This window comes from Alosa sapidissima, chromosome 8, assembly GCF_018492685.1.
Source record: "Alosa sapidissima isolate fAloSap1 chromosome 8, fAloSap1.pri, whole genome shotgun sequence".
NCBI classification, from domain to species: Eukaryota; Metazoa; Chordata; class Actinopteri; order Clupeiformes; family Clupeidae; genus Alosa; species Alosa sapidissima.
In genome coordinates this window covers 26977032-26995695 of record NC_055964.1, presented here as the reverse complement: position 1 = coordinate 26995695, position 18664 = coordinate 26977032, and the positions used below count along the sequence as shown (strand labels likewise).

The window sequence follows — 18664 nt, the reverse complement described above, 5'->3', positions numbered from 1 at the left end:
CGGGTTGAAGTTGGAAAAAAAAAGGTTTTTATTATGTGGTTGTTATGAACATTTTAGCTAAAATGAGCATTCGACTGAAGTAATGTTAAGCTCTTATTTGGTGATGTTTATGTTGGGTTGTAAAGAAAGGTAATTTCTTCTTTAAGATAGATTCTTTATTGATCCCCAAGGGGAAATTCAAGGTCTCAGTAGCATACAGACATCACACACAACATGCACTTACAGCAGAAGAAGTAAAAAAAGTATATAAATATAAAAAACTCCACTTCACAATAGAGGCAGTAGAAGATAAAAAAATACTAAAATACTTAATATACTAAATAAACTAAACCAAATATCCACATAGTGTGCTTAAGGATGATCAAGCATGAGGCGCTTGCAGTGACAGGGCAGGGACTGAGCCTGTAATTCTGTATGCATGGTAAGGTGCTCTATGAGAGTGAGTGTCATGGTGATAGTGCAAATAAGTAAGTTCAACAGTGAAACAGTGCCTTTGCAAGCAGCCGCATCTGTCAGACTCATCATCAATCGTGAAACGTCATCAACGGAGCCAGCTAAAATGGGTGCCAGTTGCCATGTAACAACGGCTTTATAAGTCCCGACCTCCGAAAAGAGAGAGTGGTCATGAGATCAGCTTAGAAAACAAATACAGGAATTGCACAAATAAGTTATTAAAACAGCTTACTATGGTTAAGAGGAAAATGTCTCGGGTGAGTGTTTCTATCTATAGTGTTAATTTAGTGATAAATTACCTTGCCTATTAGAGTGAAATTCGCCTCCTGTGTTGTTGCAAGGGAGGCTGCCGTGGTTGGAGCATATGATAGTGACGTCCCAACCCAACTCTGCTGATAACACATTATTCTGCACATAACTGTACATATTGAAAATACACTGCAATGCCACTAATCCAAGCGTGTATGCAACAACATTAGGGGAAATAAGTATAAGTATATATATTCTTTTGATCCTGTGAGGGGAAATTTGGTCTCTGCATTTATCCCAATCCGTGAATTAGTGAAACACACTCAGCACACAGTGAACACACAGTGAGGTGAAGCACACACTAATCTCGACGCAGTGAGCTGCCTGCAACAACAGCGGCGCCTGGGGAGCAGTGAGGGGTTAGGTGCCTTGCTCAAGGGCACTTCAGCCGTGCCTACTGGTCGGGGTTCAAATCGGCAACCCTCCAGTAACAAGTCCGAAGCGCTAACCAGTAGGCAACGGCTGCCCCTTTTGTACTAAAATTAAAATTAATTTAAAATTGTACTTTGACACAAGTTCAATTCAACTAAAGAAAGGGAACAGTGAAATACTGTGTGCTACTTAGTAATTACACTAAGTACTTGTGCTTGCTTGTACTGTAAGCCACATGGAGGGGCTACCGGTGTGAATCAGTCGAGGCAGCCAGGGCTGGGCAAACACTCTGGTCACTCTGAACTGCATAATGGCGTGGGAAGACTCGGTGAGGTCAGCACAGGACGCCCTCCCTAGAAACATTCTCAAATACAATATCAAGCTGAAATATTCTGGGAATGAGTTAGGGACCAGTGAATGATTTATCTGTGTTGCTAACACAGAAGAAAAACAGAGACCAGTCTGCCCAGGTGAAAAGAAATATATATACATAACATACTTCAGTATGCTAGGAGCTGCTGGGTTATTGAATAACCTGTGAGTCTGACTGTAAGTTAACGGTTAACGTGTGTCCAGTGTTTCTTCTAGATTTTTTTTACAGTTTTTTCTGATTGCTTAAGCACATTTTTTGTAACTATGGCTTTTTTTGCAAAACTACACACAAATAGGAAAACCGTTCACCCAATCAGCAAAACACTGTAGTTCTCTTGCTAAAGCTAACACACCTTGCTTAACTCTTCACACCTTCATAAAAATGTCGTTTTCGTATCAGACAGCAAACACAAGCCATCACAATAGTAAGCACACAATGTGCCAACTATACACTGATGGTATGAATAAAAAACACATCTGGCTTTTGCTTTCTCTGTGCACAAGGTAGACTATGTCAGTTTGAGGTCATACTTTTGTCATAGTTCTGTAAACATACAGGGATCCAAACATGCTGTAACAAAACAAAGTATTGGTGTTTATTTACACACATCAAAACAAACACAAGTGTGTTTTTCCAAGTCAAAACACAAAATAGCAATTTCAATGAGACAAAACAAAGCAGTCTACATCGGGTCATCTCTCAAAATTTCGTCTACATCACATGCAATGTCCTAGTCTAAGGCACCGGGGAAAATATATTCTGGAATGCCGTATTCCGGCCTGACATGACAATATCCCCACATGTAGACTGATTTTTTTGCCTGTAAAAGGGCTATTTCTTTCTCTTCTTCCCCTTCCTCTTCCCCCTCTTGCTCCTCATTGTCCTCTTCCTCTAACTTCACCTCATCCTTGTCATTCTCTCCCTTTCACTTCTTCACCTCCGCGTCCTCTTCTTCCTCCTATACTTCTTCACCTCCACGTCCTATTCTTCAGCCTCCTCTAATTCTTACTCTTCTTAATTCTTAATTCTTAAAATGCCTACTAGGCTAGCGCTGGGAATCTAAACACTTCAACACCGACATGTAGCCTAACATGTTAAAAACTATTGCGTGTTATGGGTTAAGACATGACATTTCTTGAAGCATTTGGGAACACACTGAATTAACTGTAGAGTCCCTGTTAGATTAGCTTGCTTGCAAATGTCCATGACCTGGCAGTTTTATGGAAAGCGGTTTTAACATACCTTATGGCAAACCGCCTACACTGGATAAACTAGAAAGCAGAGCTTTAGCCTACCATTGTGTGTGCATGCATGGCAATCTGTTTTAACATTTAAATGTATTATTCGTAGGAGCAATGAGATATTGATAGTAAATTGAATATAACAGTTACATTTCATGTTCAGATTTGTCTTATCAATAATTAAAAAAGCAATTCATGCTTTAGACCATTTTAATTTAAAACATTTTAAAACAAAGCACCGTTTCGGCACCGTTTTAAAAGTATCGATTTAGCACCGGTATCGGATACCCAACCCTACTAAACAAGCACTTCAAACAAACAAACAAGCGTCTCAGTCTCACGCATGTATAGCCATAGGCAAAACTGTATCAGACGTAACGTTAGTAAATCATCCATCGCACAGAATGATTTTTGTAGCACGTGCAACAGGTACAGCCCTGCCCTGGATACATCTATCAAAGTGCGCTCTAAAACATTTGGTTTAAATGGAGATGTAGCATAGATCATCACTGGTGTGTTAATAAATCTACATTGTGACGAGTTGACACAAATAATTCACTTTGACGAAATTATGTAGTCAATTACGTCGTCTCAGCCCAAGTTAGTCTACTTTACTTTGAACCATGCTCGAAACACCTTTGAAAATAGAGGATTGAAGTAGCTAATAGGTGTTTGGGAATGAACGTTAGCTAGATGCTTTTTGAGACTTGTGGTCTTAATGCAACATTTTACAAAGCACTGACAGGGCCACCAAGGACTGTGAGCGAATCAACAGCAGAAAAACCTATTTAGCAAGCAGAAATGTCCCAGCCTGTTTAGGATGCTTCATAGACAGGTTATCTTTCAGGTATATTTTCCATTAGAAAACCGCATAACCGCATTTATGGTTTTCTACAAATACACCAATAATCATATTGGCCACATCACAACCAATCCTAACGGTAACATTATTTTACCTAGGTCCCAGGCTATTGTATAAGATTAGCGTAGCCTACCTGTAGTAAAAACCAAGCCCGATAAACATTTTCAGATTTATTTCGGCTTCAAGAAGAAATGGGAATTACATTTCATGTGAAAATCATCCTACCCTTATTAGACGTTCTCTGCGGTAAACTACAGTGTTGTCCTTGTAGGAAGCGTCTATTGTCTTTCCAATCCACTTTAGATTAACTTCCAACAAAGTTACGTCTTGCCAGAGCCGTCTGCGTCTCGCTGCAACGATGCGTCATCTGGTGGACAAACTGCTACGTAACGCCAATACTGGAAATGCAGCCAAATGATGATGAATATTTGGTTTCCCTTTAATCCTACTGAATTTGTAATAATGTATCGGACATTCAAATTGCCGATACCGATAGTATGTGCGTGCCTGTGTGTGTGTGTGTGTGCGTGCTTGTTTGTGTGTGTGCGTGTCTGTGTGTATGTGGATGTGTGTGTGTGCATGTGTGTGTTTCTGTCTGTGTGTGTATGTGTGCGTGCGTCCGTGTGTGTGTGTGTGTGTGTGGATGTGTGTGTCTGTGCCTGTGGTTGTGAGTGTGTGTGCATGCGTGTGTGTGTGCATGTGTATGTACGTGTGTGTGTTGATGTATGTATGTGGGTTTTTTAGAAAGAGTGCGTGTGAGACAATATCCTCTTCCAGCAACCCTTTACTCAACACCACCATCTACAGGCCAATAAGTGTACAGTCACTAAATGTACACATAACATAAACATTTTTTAGACCCCCCCATGGATGAAATTCTACGAAACTTGGCATACCCCCAGAGAATGTCAGGTTAATCATACACATAAAATGTAATGCAGTTCTGAACATCTTAACTGAAGATAGGGGCGATTAAAGAAGAATGATATTGCATTTTCATTTTTTACCAGGGGGTGTAAATCACAAATGAGTGATTATGGGCTAGGTTTATGTAGGCTCTTGAGACCAACTTACCATAAAAAATTCTTCATCCTCAGTGCCACGGTTAAATTTTTCCATAAAAGTCTAGTGGGGCTACATACCCACCAAATTTCATGTGTCCCGGTGTTTCGGTGTCTCGGGTATCGTTGACCAAAAATTCAGGAAGTAGATGACGGGGGGGGGGGGGGGGGGGGGACTTTGACAATCCCTATACACGGGTTTCCCGTTTACCAACAAAACTAGATGCGCGCGCAGCCGTGAGGCAGAAGACGCTTGGTGGCCGTCCACAACGTTATAAACTTAACCTAAATAGTCGGCTGCTGTAAGCTACAATCTGATTTTTTTGTATACCCCTGTTGTCTCAATGATATTAACAGTCTCGACTATATTTCAAAGTTTGACGTTCATTTGGATTATTAATATAACATCGTATTTTGTCATTTTTGGCGAAGACATGCATTCCGTTAGGGATATTGAACATATTTAACATTCTCTAACCATTGTGATTTCGAATTGGTGCAGTTTTCAGCACAAAAACTCTTTGCTCTTTTGCATTGCTCTATGCTGTTCTATGGTGCTTTCTGCCTCTTAGTTGCGCATGTTTTCGTGACGTTCCATAGAAATCCATGTATATGGGACCATCCTTTCCAGGTCTACGTCACTGCATGCATGTAGCAGGCTACTAGCCAATCAGAGCGCTACACATGACCTCCCGTGAGCTTTGGATGAGACATTTCAAACAGGAGACAGAGACAATTTATAGCATTTTATGCTGCTTAGTTGATGTTTTTGAATCACAAACTGATAATTTACTGCAGTAAATCATTACAAATTAACAGAAGTGTAGATTTATGGGATAAGTTAAAAATTAAGAGATTGATTTCTAAGTATAAGCTAACCGCTACCCATAGAGAATCATTGGGAATGTTAGCTTCTAGCTGCTAGTTCATTAGCAGCGATTTTAGTCAACTCAACAAGTAGTTCTAGTTGTCGGTTTGTACGCATTGGAAACTTGCTAGACATTTTTTTTGCTGCAACAACCAAACCATTGGATAAGTTCTCGCCAGAAATCTAAAAATATACTGATAAAATAGCTTAACTTTGGATTTATGTGCAAAAAAAAAAGAAACCATGTCGGAAACCATGTTGGATTTTTTGGTGAGGGAGGAGTCAGATTTATATTAGCCTACGGTGTTATGATTCGCAGCAACATTTTATTACTGTAGTTTGACTACTTTTGACCATAATTTATAGCGAAGCCACAGTAACATACTATATTCCCTCACGGGATCAAAAGAGTATATATACTTATACTTATTCACAAATACAGTACACATTTCTCCCGAAAACAGCAGTGAAGCTGTGAAAATCACAGAATCTTGCTACAGTGTAATTAAGGAATGCACCCCACAGTCATCATTCATATAGAGAAATATGACAGATGTGGTGTGAATGTGACAGATTGAAACAAACTAACTTTATTTAGAAAGTTAACTAAAACCATGAAGCCATTCAAAAATAGAAGTGAGTTAACAATTTATCCTAAAGAATGGACAGGCGGAGGGGCCTTTCAAAGAAGGTAGGGAAAGAAGAAGACAGAATGATAAAGCAAAATAACAGGCCCTGATGAATGCTCTGAAAATAGGGTACATACATTTATTTTTTTGCCTATTTAGGTGTGTTGACATTTTGCGTGCACACTTATCCCTATGAGAAATTTTCATACTAGGCTATGCTCCCCTGCTTTTACATACAAATATAAAATGACGTGCAAATATAAAATAGAAACCACCTGTGAATAACCAAGAATGTTTTAATGCAGATACAGTGTAATTTACAGGGATTGGCCTGGTATGATTTAGCCTAGCCTACTGCATCAAACATTTAAGACATCATAGGGCGAAATTGAGAATTCATGAAGTCCTTGTTTAGAATAAAATTAAAAATATTGAGATATATATCCTATATTGTGAAATAGACTCGTAATAGTATCGCAATAATGTTATTTTTTAGCCATATCGCCCAGCTCTATTTCAGAGTCCCCGCCTTGGTGTACCTTCCCATTACCTTTATTTAGTAAACCCAGCAATTTTTTTTATCGCCCTGCATCTCAGGCTGGAAACCTGTGCATCTTTCTCTGCGGCTTCTGTTACAATTTTGCCGGGACCAATCACAAACTGGCTTATCCACATTGCACGCTATTGGTAGGTTTAAAACGATGAAGAACAAAGAGAAGTGACGGCAAAGTCTCTCTCACAACCATCAATCCAATTCCCTTTAACCTCTCGATGATGCTCAATGCATTTTTTTAGGTTGGCAAACAAATCGATCGAGTGGGTGTAAATACCATTCACATTTTTTCGCACAACCTACAAAAATCGCTCGATGCCATGCTTCTACAGACCGCTGATAAATGCTATGGAATGACAACTGTCCTTTTACATGTATGTCACTTAATATTCATACAAACCAAGATGGCGGAGCTCTAAAGAAATGCAAGCCCCCACCCCATAAGTATATCTAAATTAGCTATGTACCAAAAATTACAAAGGTCTACCTCTGCTTTTACAGTGAGAAGAACTGCTTCAAAAGTTTTCACACTGACCCGATTTGACGTCACTATGATAAATAGGCAAAATATAATTTATCACTAAATTAACATTACAGATAGAAACATTTGGCCGAGACATTTTCCTTCTTGCTCACCCATAGTAAGCAGTTCTAATAACGTAGGGTTACACTTGACAGTATCGACATAAGAGTGACATGACACTGTCATGAATATGTCATAAACGTTTATGACATAACGCTTCTGTCATTAAGTGACATTCGTTTTTTGTCATAACAAGTTAGGGTTAGGAAATTTAGACTTAGGGAGCTTTCCGAGCTGATCTCATGAACACACTTTTTTCGGAGATCGGGATTTTTTAAGTCGGGTCCTCCGAGTTTACGGCTGGCATGAAGGCACTATCAGTAGGGAAGGTGCTAATTGCAGATTGGGGAGTGAGACCAAGAGGCGGCAACTTCACGACAGTGAGGAGAGTTAGAAGTGGGTGTGACTAGCGCAGAGCCTGGTGTGGCTGTGACACAAACTCCCAGCATGGGAAAGCTTTGAAGACCTGGCAATTGCATATTGAGCATGAACCACATAAAACATACAGCATTCACTGTACATAAAGTAGTATTAATGCACCTTGCTAACGCCCATCCTGCCCATTTCTCATCCCTCTCAAGGAGCTCAAATTGTGGTACTCTCCATTAAACTTTCAAAATCACATGGCTCCATTTTTATTGGTCAAGTAAATGAAATAAATGTCTGACTCCGGACACTGGTGGCTCTCAAAGAAAAACACACTACACATGTTATTTGGAGAAAATGTTGGATACAATATGCAGGCATCATACAGACAATATAAGCACAGATGATATTCATAAAGTGGGTATGTGGCACTGCAAACAGCAATAGGATGCATTTTGCATAATGAAAGTTATGAAAATAAAGTAAGCTATAACAAACATGTCTGAATCAACTGTATTACTTCGGGTGTCCATTCAATGCTCAAAACAGGTCAAAACAGGTCAAAAATGTTGTCCTAAGTGATAATAATCTAGGGTATGCTGCCTCTTTACTCCTGCAGGTGCTGCAGCTGCTGCAGAAGATTTTGCAGGCACGGTGTTCTGTCAACCAGGCCTCCCTCGCTACCCAGCCAAGAATATGGCCATTTTGTCCTGCATGGTTCTCCTTCCCATCACAAGGGACACCAGTGTCAAGAAATGAGGGAGATGAAGTGCACACATCTATCCTGAATACAACAGAGCTTCTGGACAGAGCCAAACTTCTCCTCTGTCAGATCTTTAAGGTAAGATAAGATACACTTTATTGGCCTCAAAGGGGACTTCGTCTTGGACTCCAGTGCTGTCACATGTAGCTACTTTACAAAGAAATAAATAACAATACAAATGCAGACAAGTGCATATACAGTAGACATAGGCCACAGGCAGCATACACAGTATTGCACAACATACAAGTGATATTTATGAAAAGAAAACACACACACACTGTAGAACACCAAAAATCATGATTTATAATCAATAGCACTATTACACAACCTGTATGACCTTAGAAGCATTTTGATACCACAAATGATACCTGTAGAAGTTAACGTGGTTGATTTTGTCACAATGAAGTATGATCCCCTACTGATTTCCGTCACACCACCTAACAAAACTTTTGTAAAATATGAGTGAGAGCTTGCATAGTGCTAATGGCTCTAATTAGCATATGAATGCAGCGAAACCGCGCCTGGCCAGAATATCCTTACTCAGTAGTGGATGAAACCACAACTTTCAAACAAGTAAAATCACTCGTGATTGGTTGGCAGATCTGTCACTATTGGTCACCCTGTCTCATAATAAATGTAAACCCCAATAATAAGTATATATATATATATATATATATTTATTCATATTATGCTTTATATTCATGTCATTGTTATCCTATGTAGGCTACTACACTATTATTAGGCTACCATCAAGGACATGAATGAATTTATACAGGAAATGAACATTTGCCAGGAACATGTTTATGCAAAGAAAGAGCTTTATTCACTCGGATCTTTCACCCGTGTCTTTAAATTAACCCATGAGTCGCGAGTCTCTAGTATCATTAACTCGGATCAGTTGAGTCCTACTACAATTCAATCTAAAACGATAAACAGCGCCACACACAAACCTCTTGCAACATTAGCTAGCCTCCTAGCCCTAGCCATCGTAGCTGCCAAAAATGTAACAATTTCGTAGGCAACCACAACTCCACAAATTAACTCAAACGACTGAGTGAGCAGGCAGTCCGAGATAACTGGTTAACTTCCCGCAGAGCTGGAAACATTGCAGACTCAAAGACCATGAGACTCAGATTGGAGCGGCTGAGTAGGCATCCGGGTTAGTCGGATCAGCCGGCCGGTTAGGCTACGTTGAGTACGAGTCAGTCGAATCAGCCGGCTACGTTGTCATGAGTGGATCTGCGAGAGCGAGTAGCTCCTCCTTGAGGTGAAAAGCAATTCCACAACAAAAGCCATTTTTCCACTTCTGAAATAACATTCAATGTTCTGCATGTAGCCTAGACATAATTAGATTTGGTGTATAGATGTAGCATATTAAAATGCAATTAGGTCGTGCAGACAGTCCGAACTGCACGCTCATGGAGCTGCTTGAGTATCTACCTGGGTCAGTCGAATCAGCCGGGCGGTCGGTCGGATACGTTGTTATGAGTGCGAGTCAGCCGAATCAGCCGGCTACGTTGTCATGAGTGGATCTTTAGAGCAGCGAGTAGCCTAACTCCTCGTCAAGGTGAAAAACAAATCCACAACAAAAGCCATGCTTTCACTTCTGAAATAACATATGTTCTGCACGCATAGCCTACTATAAAATGCATTTAGGTCGCAAAGACAGTCCGAAACATTGCAAGCTCTGTATGGAGTTGCTTGAGTAGGCTACCTGAGTCAGTCGGATCACCCCGGCGGGCCGGTTACGTTATCTTGTTATGAGTGTTAGTCAGCCGAATTAGCCGGCTACGTTGTCATGAGTGGATCTTTAGAGGGGCGAGTAACTCCTCGTCAAGGTGAAAAGCAAATCCACAACAAAAGCCATGCTTTCACTTCTGAAATAACATATGTTCTGCACGCATAGCCTACTTTAAAATGCAATTAGGTCGCGAAGACAGTCCGAAACATTGCAAGCTTTGTATGGAGAGTAGGCTAGCCTACCTGGGTCAGTCGGATCAGCCAGGCGGGCCGGTTACGTTGTTGTTATGAGTGCGAGTCAGCCGGCTACGTTGTCATGAGTGGATCTTTAGAGGAGCGAGTAACTCCTCGTCAAGGTTAAAAGAAAATCCACAACAAAAGCCATGCGTTCACTTCTGAAATAACATATATTCTGCACGCATAGTCTACTTTAAAATGCAATTAGGTCGCGAAGACAGTCCGAAACATTGCAAGCTCTGTATGGAGTTGCTTGAGTAGGCTAGCCTGCCTGGGTCATTTGGATCAGCCGGGCGGACCGGTTACGTTATGTTGTTATGAGTGCGAGTCAGTCGAATCAGCCGGCTACATGAGTGGATCTGTAGACGAGCGAGTAGCCTAGTTTCTACTCGTGCCAAGGTGATAATAATAATAGGCCTAATGAGAATAGTAGTAGTAGTAGTAGTAATAATAACAATAATAATAATTTATTCACTGCAGGGCATTTCTACGTTCCTGTATCTATGTGTACATTGAAAGTCAATTGCTTAGGCTAGGTTAAGACAATAAATAAACAGTCTGGCTCAAACTGCTTTCTTTCCCGTGAGTGGGTGGAGGTTTTGATGCTATTATATTAGGCTATTTTATATTATATTATATTATATTATATTATATTATATTAGGCTACCTAACAGTATAGCCATGATTAATAGTAATATTAGTTGCCTAGTATTAGCAGCCTATAATACTTATTAGAATAGATTCCTAGTAGCCTACTATTAGTAGTAGTGGTAATAAACATTGTAGCAGAGTAGCATTAGACCTAGGCAAACTTTTCTATTGTTAACAAAACAACAACAAATAATTAATTATTATAATATAGGCTACCCTCTCTGTCAATAAGATCAAAGTTTCTGAACATGAGCACCAAAAAGATGAACAATGTGTGGATGCACTTTGACCAGGAGAGCAAAACTCTAAAGGCTAAATGCAAGTGCTACAAAAACCTGGTTTCAAATCATGGAGGATCCACATCCAACATGAGAAGGCACTTAACGAAATGAAGCACCCCACGGCACTGCTTGAACGTAGGACTGAATTTCTTTGCGATTTAGCAATACTGACTCAAGTGACTCAAGTGACTCGTTCAACCCGGATCAGTTTAGTGAGTGACTCAGAATAACCCGGATCCTTAAAAGGAATCGAGTTTGACAGGCCTAGTTTATATGCTCGTCTTGCAAGTACTGCTGTATGGGTCATGCAGCTCACATGTGATTGGACGAGGAGTCGAAGGCATGTCAGGCTCCTCCAATCACATGCAAGGTCATTGTTATAAGGAAGGACTCGCGAGACCAGCTCGCGTCTATGAAACAAGAACGGTTTGCCCGCCTATGAAGCTGTCAGTTTCCTAAGACTGAAGAAAAGACCTTGGTGCTTCTGTGAACATTGCAACACTGAACTCTCTCATACACAGCATTATGACCACAGAAAGCGCTATTTCAAAAATGGAGTTTGGGAGAAAAAACCTAAAAGGACTAGGTCAGATAACATACAGAGCCTGTTGCTATCCAGTCATGACCCAACCGGCGGGAGTTATGTTCAACTGTGATCTCTGCAGACCCCTCAATCTGATACTAATGTTGTTTGCATGGAATGCACATTTTACGTTTGTGGCCAAGGCTGATATCCCCTAACCTGACCCTAGCCAGATGAATGTCGTTCCGCTTAGCTCCGCCTAGCTTCACTCACATCCATCTGGGACCTCTTCCATTGAGAGTGATTTCTCCAACCAACTTTATGGTTTAGCCAATCAGGACGCAGGGCGGGAGTTTCATAGATGTGACATAGCGTAGAAGCGACTGTGAGTCTGTTATTAGCGTCACGGGTTGGCTTCGATGTGAGTGGTTGAAGTAGCACGTCAATAGATGACGGACAAGTGGCTTATTCAATCATATGCAAGCATTTTTTGATTAGGCCCAGCCTTCTGAAGCAACACTTCAATGGATCGGTTCCAGATGGATGAGTGGAGCTAGGCGGAGCGAAATTCATCTGGCTATTGCCAGGTTAGATATCCCCACCCTTTCAACTGTATATTACATCTTGCTTGTGTCTGTTGAGGGGTCCACGACTCCTGGCACCCTTGACAGGGACAACAAGGACGCGACCCCCCCCCTACATAGACATCATTTCTACTTCCTTCATTGTATTCTTACTGTTCTGTTTTTATTCTTTTTACTCCTTTATGTTTTTATTTTTTATCCTTATATGTTATGTGAATGTTGTACTTGCGAGCAAAGATTAACCGGAGTCAAATTCCTTGTTTGTGTACGCAAACCTGGCCAATAAAGCTGATTCTGATTCTGATTAAAACTAATTTTTGAAATAAATTATTTTGTGTATCTTTTTTACATAACATTTGCCATTGCTAATGACATACACAGTAATCTAGCATACTTTCATTAAATAAATCTATTCAAGCTAAAATGTAAGAGTCTATAATTAGGCTATACTGAGCCTGATCTATTTGTACCAGAGATTTTCTTACCTTTTAGAAAAATGTCACCTGGGGTAAAACTCCCAGTTGAATAGCCTACTCTACAACTAGCTGTTGTCAAATTCTTAGGGAAGAAATTTGGTGATTAACATATCACATAAACTGTTATTGAGTGTTGTTGATACACAATAGGAAACTTGACAGCAGCTTTGGAGCTTTGGAAGTAGCAGGTGGATACATGACTGGCATGCATATCTGTTTCGGTAAGGCAAAAGCAACAAATATGATCATCATGACTTCCTTTCCTGCCAGAAATGCGGTCATCACTTCTCATGGAATTCAATTCAGGGTTATATGAATTATGATGGATTCATACATGTACAACTTCTTGAATTATTAGGACAATATACAAAAATCCATATTATCTTATGCTTAATAAATCATAATTCATAATGATGTGCCCACTGTACCTAGTGCTTTAGTTGATGTGTTGTTCATGCATGAGGTCACATGAGAGACTATGGACTCATGTCAATTCCTGATGATTCATGAGATATGAAGTAATGCACAAATCATGACTTAATTCATGCACACTTATCATAAAGTGTTAGCAATCAGCTAAAAGCTCACTTAATTATTCATGTATTTGCCACATAACCATAAGGGGGCGCTAGATATCTACTAAAATAGACTATTTTATTCCACAGCATAATATGGTTGTAAATGAGCTTGTAAAAGAAGCATTTGCATATTTTTGACCAAAGTTACATACTTTTGATGTTAATATCAGAGGTAAAATACACAAGGGTAAAATACTCCATTTATCCATCATGTCATCTTCAATAGTTAACAACTAATCAATGAATAGATGAATTATTGCAGCCTTAGTTTGAATCTAGAGGTACTTGCTTACTCGCAACAATCTTGACATGCCTGTGTGTTGCTACGACGTTGCTACGTAACTATACTCTTAAAACGAATGTATTGAAAATAACACAACTTCAGTTGTTTTTAACACAGTGTACAGTCAATGTGTTGAAACAAATGTGTTGAAAATGTCACAACTTGTTGTTTTTCTAACACATCTCTATGACCAGATAGGAACAACACAGTTTGTGTTGTTTCTAACAAATTTGTTTTAGAGTGTACAAGGTAGTGTTAATTTCGTCAGACGAGAAGAGAGGAAATATGTTCGTCAACGACCTTTTTTTTAATGACTAAGACGAGACGATGACGAGACGGCAGTATTGTCCTGAAACACTGACTAAGACTATCTTAAGATGCATTATTGTTGACGAAAAAAGACGAGACTAAAATGTTTTGCATGAAATAAAAACTAAGATAAAATCTCTCTTCATTTTCGTCTACAAAATGAGAAGACAGAATATCTAGCTGTTACGTTTTCAAAATATTCCGAATGAGTTCAAACGCAACAGCTTTCCTGTAGGCTAGTCTACGTGCTGTTGCTGCAACCCTGTGGCTGCAACACGAAACTACATGGAACAAGAACACTGGAGATTTCTGCCAGAGTTAGCAAAATAATTACCTAAGCTTTATGCCACAATGCTACATACCCAGAAGTTGAAGCTTCTCTCATACAAATTAACATCCACCAGAATGTCCATACGAAAATGTTCATCATGTAATGTCAACTATTTAACTAGTTAGACTGATGATGCAAAGTTTGCTAGCAAGTAAGCTAATATGGAAAGTTCGCTAGCAAGTTAGCTATGGCTAAGATGGAGAGTCTGTTTGGGGAATGTGTTGTGTTTGGGCGCATATCGCCATCTAGCGAGACGGAGTAAAACATTAATACTTTGGACTACGACAGTGTTTCTCAAACTTTTTCAGTTTCAGGACCACTTAACTAACCCTAGCTAAAAAAAAAAAAGATTAGACCTACTTCAACAGTAGCCTATAATTAGTCTACATTATTGGCCTACTCACTGAACCACCTTGCTTATTGTCTTTGCACTTTGCTTACTGTGTGGATTCATACTGTATGATTTAAACTGGCATATCTTACATAGACAGTGTTGCAGAACTGTTTTTACATACAAGTTGGTTCAATATTGCAAACAACTCATCTATATTATATTTTACCACGTCTGCTCGCGGACCACTTGGGATAGCTTGCAGACCACCAGTGATTCCCGGACCACACTTTGAGAAACACTGGTCTACGAGTATGACAGTGGTCCAGTCAAATCTTTTACTGTCTATGGTCAAATCCCAGCCGAGCTATAACTGTAACTGACTGACAACAAATCAGAATGAGTAATTATAACAGACGAGTAGCCCTGTGGACACACAATATTGTTGGAAAACTGAGATGTGTGAAACACTATTTGACTCAAATGGTAATCAGAAATAATTTGTTATAAAAAAAAGACTAAAATGTGTTGACTAAAACTGACTAAGACTAAGATACCTTTAGTTTTCTTTTGACTAAAACTAGACTAAAATGACGAGACTTTTAGTCGACTAAAACTTGACTAACAAAAATGATATTTGAATGACTAAATATGACAAAGACTAAAAAGCACATTTCGTCACAAGACTAAGACTAAGACTAAATTAAAAATAGGTGACAAAATTAACACTAGTACAAGGTATGCCTGAGTCCAAGCCCTATCTTTGATATAACAACCTTTAATCTCACCTCACAGGGTCACAGAAGTCAATATTATTGAAAGCATTATAGACCCTTTCAACAATAAAAACAAAAACAATGCTTGAACGTTCTATTTGGGCCCCAATCTACTTCCTCTGCATTAAGATAACATATGGAATGTTAAAAAGGAAGTCTTGTGGGGCCAACTATGATGCTGATAATGGAACTCTCTTGAAAGGGTCCATATGTGGACAAATGGACTCTAGTCGTCCTGTCTGTGACTCAGGTCACGCAATAGGATAGCGCTACAACTCATGAGTCCCATGCATTTTCCCACCAGCGGAGCTAGTTGGCTAGTTGATCAAACTTTTGCCAACTTAAAGGGAAACCTCTGCTGGAGAAATTGTGCATTATGCTATTTCAAACTGTGGGAAAAGGTAACGATAAAGCACATGGATTTGTTTACAAGCTAGTGAACTGTTAGCATAAGTTTGGCAGAACTATGTGGATGTTACAAGGTAAGAAACACGATTTAAAACGAGTTTCTTGTTTCTCACTTCTCTTTCCGGGACGGTAGTCTCAATGTTGCAAGGTTGGTTTTCCGCCTGGGGACGCTAGGCGCAGCGGGGAAAGTCACCATTTTCACCGGAACAGGTCATTTAACCATCCAAATGATTTCTAAACGGGTTTATTACGTTGAAATAGTTGCCAAGTGCCCCTTTAAAAAAAAAGCTTAACTCGAGTCCCGCTGTTCGCCAGCAACATGCATCCATCTTTGTTTTCAAGTAGACTAGCAGGGAATTCACGCGGAACCATCGCAACTCTGTCATCATTATGTGAAGCCCGCCCACCGACTCTATACACGATGTGATTGGCCTGATCGAAGTTTGATTTTTCCAGCTCACAAGCCAACGGAGAGTTGCTAGACTACCCTGGCTGCAAATTACATTTCCTGCTGCTACATTTCCTGGTGCGTCCAGATTTCTAGGCTACCGGACCACACCTTAGGTTGTTAATTGCCACACCCCTAAGCGCATTGCTCAATAAAAGAGACGGGCATGGCAAAAAACTTGAGTAGGAATACGCTTTGCATCGTGATGAGAATACGCTATGCGTCGCGCTTTTGAGCATCTTGATAGAGCCCTCACTGTTTACCTAAAGTACTAAATCATGTCATCACTGAAATTATAATAAGCAAGAAAGGGCTTTGGATTATATTTAGCTATCATTCTCAGCAGGGTACATCTCTGTATTTTGTGTTGTATTTAGAGGGGGGGGGGGGGTAAAAAGTGCAGTAGAAGAGGGGTTTAGTAGATTAAGTGGCAAGGGCTACATAAGAAAGGTGGGGGAGGATTGGGATTGGGGGGGGCACCAACAAGGAGCGCCCAAGAGCAACAGAGGCAAGGAAAAACTCCCTTACTAAGGAAGAAACCTTGGGCAGATCCACGGCTCAAGGGGCTAACCCAACTGCCAGGGGTCTTGGTGTGTGTGTTGGGGGGATGACAGGGGAGATGGGATAGTGTGCTGTGTATGTGGGGAGAGGACAGTGTGCAACATGTGTGTTGGAGAAGCTTCCTCATGAAATAATGTGCTGTGTATGTAGGGGAGAGGGGGGGCAGTGTACTGCAAGTAGGACTTACTATTACAAGGGACTTCCTATTACAAGCAGAGTACTGTATGTATGATGTATGTGAGTGATGACAGTGAAGATGTGTGTGTGGGCGGGAGGGGAGTGGAGCAGTGACTGTGTGTGTAGTGTGTGTGTGGGTATGTGGGGGCAGTGTGCTGTAAGTATGTAGAGGATGTGTGTTGGAGAAGATCCTGAAGACAATGTGCTGTGTCTGTAGGGAGGGGGGGGCAGTGTGCAGCAATGTATGTGAGGTGATGACAGTGATGATGTAAGTGTGTTGGGGATGGGGGTGGAGGGGGGGGGGGAGCAGAAAGGCTAGGCAATCAAGGACATGGGTAGATAGATGGAGGAGAAATCAAAAATTATAAATTAAAAGTTCCATGGAGATGTGCAAAAGTTGGAGAAAGTCAGATTTGTGTGTGTGTGTGTGTGTTTTGACGTGTGATGAAATAAGAAAATAAATAAAAGGTCTGTAGCATAGGGAGATGGATGTAAAAGTGCTAAAAGTCATGTAGGTGTGTGTGTGTGTGTGGGGGCGGGGGGGGGGGGGGGGGGGTCATAAGTGCTGAGGAGTGAATGAGTGCAAAGTCAGTATAGTGTCAGTTCAGGGTTGGGGAATGTTTGAGAGTGCTGAGGAGTGAATGTGTGCAAAGTCAGTATAGTGTGAGTTCAGAGTTCGGATGGCCTTGGGATAAAAACTTCTCCTGAGTCTCTGGCTTTGTGACTACATAGGCGTCTTCTTGATTTCAGCGGTAGGAATAATCCATTGTTAGGATGAGAAGAGTCCTTCAGAATCTTTTGGGCTCTTAGGAGTACTCTTCTGGAATAAATATCTTGTAGAGCAGGGAGTTGAGTTCTTATAGTACGTTCAGCTGAGCGCACTACTCTCTGTGGAGTTTCCATACCAGGTGATGATGCTACCAGTTAGAACACTCTCAACCGCTGAAGTGTAGAAGGCCTTCATGATGGATGTAGAAACTTTGAATTTCCTTAGCTGACGAAGGGAGTAGAGTCGTTGTCTGGACTTCTTCAGATCATATTGAGTGTTAACAGTCCATGTTAAGTGTTACACAAGCTATTCAGTATAGCCAGTACCAGATCAGAAACACAGTTTCTACAATACAGTGTTACATTACTATACATTACTGTGTGCTCAGACATTCAATGCACCACCTGTGTTTTGTTGTCGACTGCACAGCACCTGCAGTGCACCTGTCCAGGCCATAGGTGCATCTGTCACCTGCACATCTCGTCAGGTGTCGGGGGAGAGGTTTGCACAGATATTGCACAGATACTGTACTGGCTACCATTCCACTAGGGAGTTGTCTTGCTCGTTGCTCAGAAACTTCATAATAAAACGAATACCTCTTTTAATAACTTTTGGTGATCCTGCAGTTGAGTGCCGAGATGATGAGTTTTGGAGCCGTGGAGGAAGAGGAGGAGCTTCCTGACTGTGTTGAGGGAGAGAACGGACTCGTTCTAACTGACCTGGGACGGATGCAAGTGAGTCTGGGAGTAGGCCTACGCTAGCCTGGCT

At 40.7% G+C, this 18664-nt stretch overlaps 1 protein-coding gene across 1 annotated transcript in view; it reads left to right on the top strand.

The window, feature by feature from the left end:
* Positions 1-18664, top strand: part of LOC121714685 (sphingomyelin phosphodiesterase 4-like) — a 33392-nt gene that overhangs the window by 11868 nt on the left and 2860 nt on the right. The window contains exons 6-7 of the mRNA XM_042099678.1: positions 8290-8511; positions 18523-18630. Coding sequence (XP_041955612.1) covers positions 8290-8511; positions 18523-18630 — 330 coding nt within the window. The remainder of the gene's footprint in view (positions 1-8289; positions 8512-18522; positions 18631-18664) is intronic.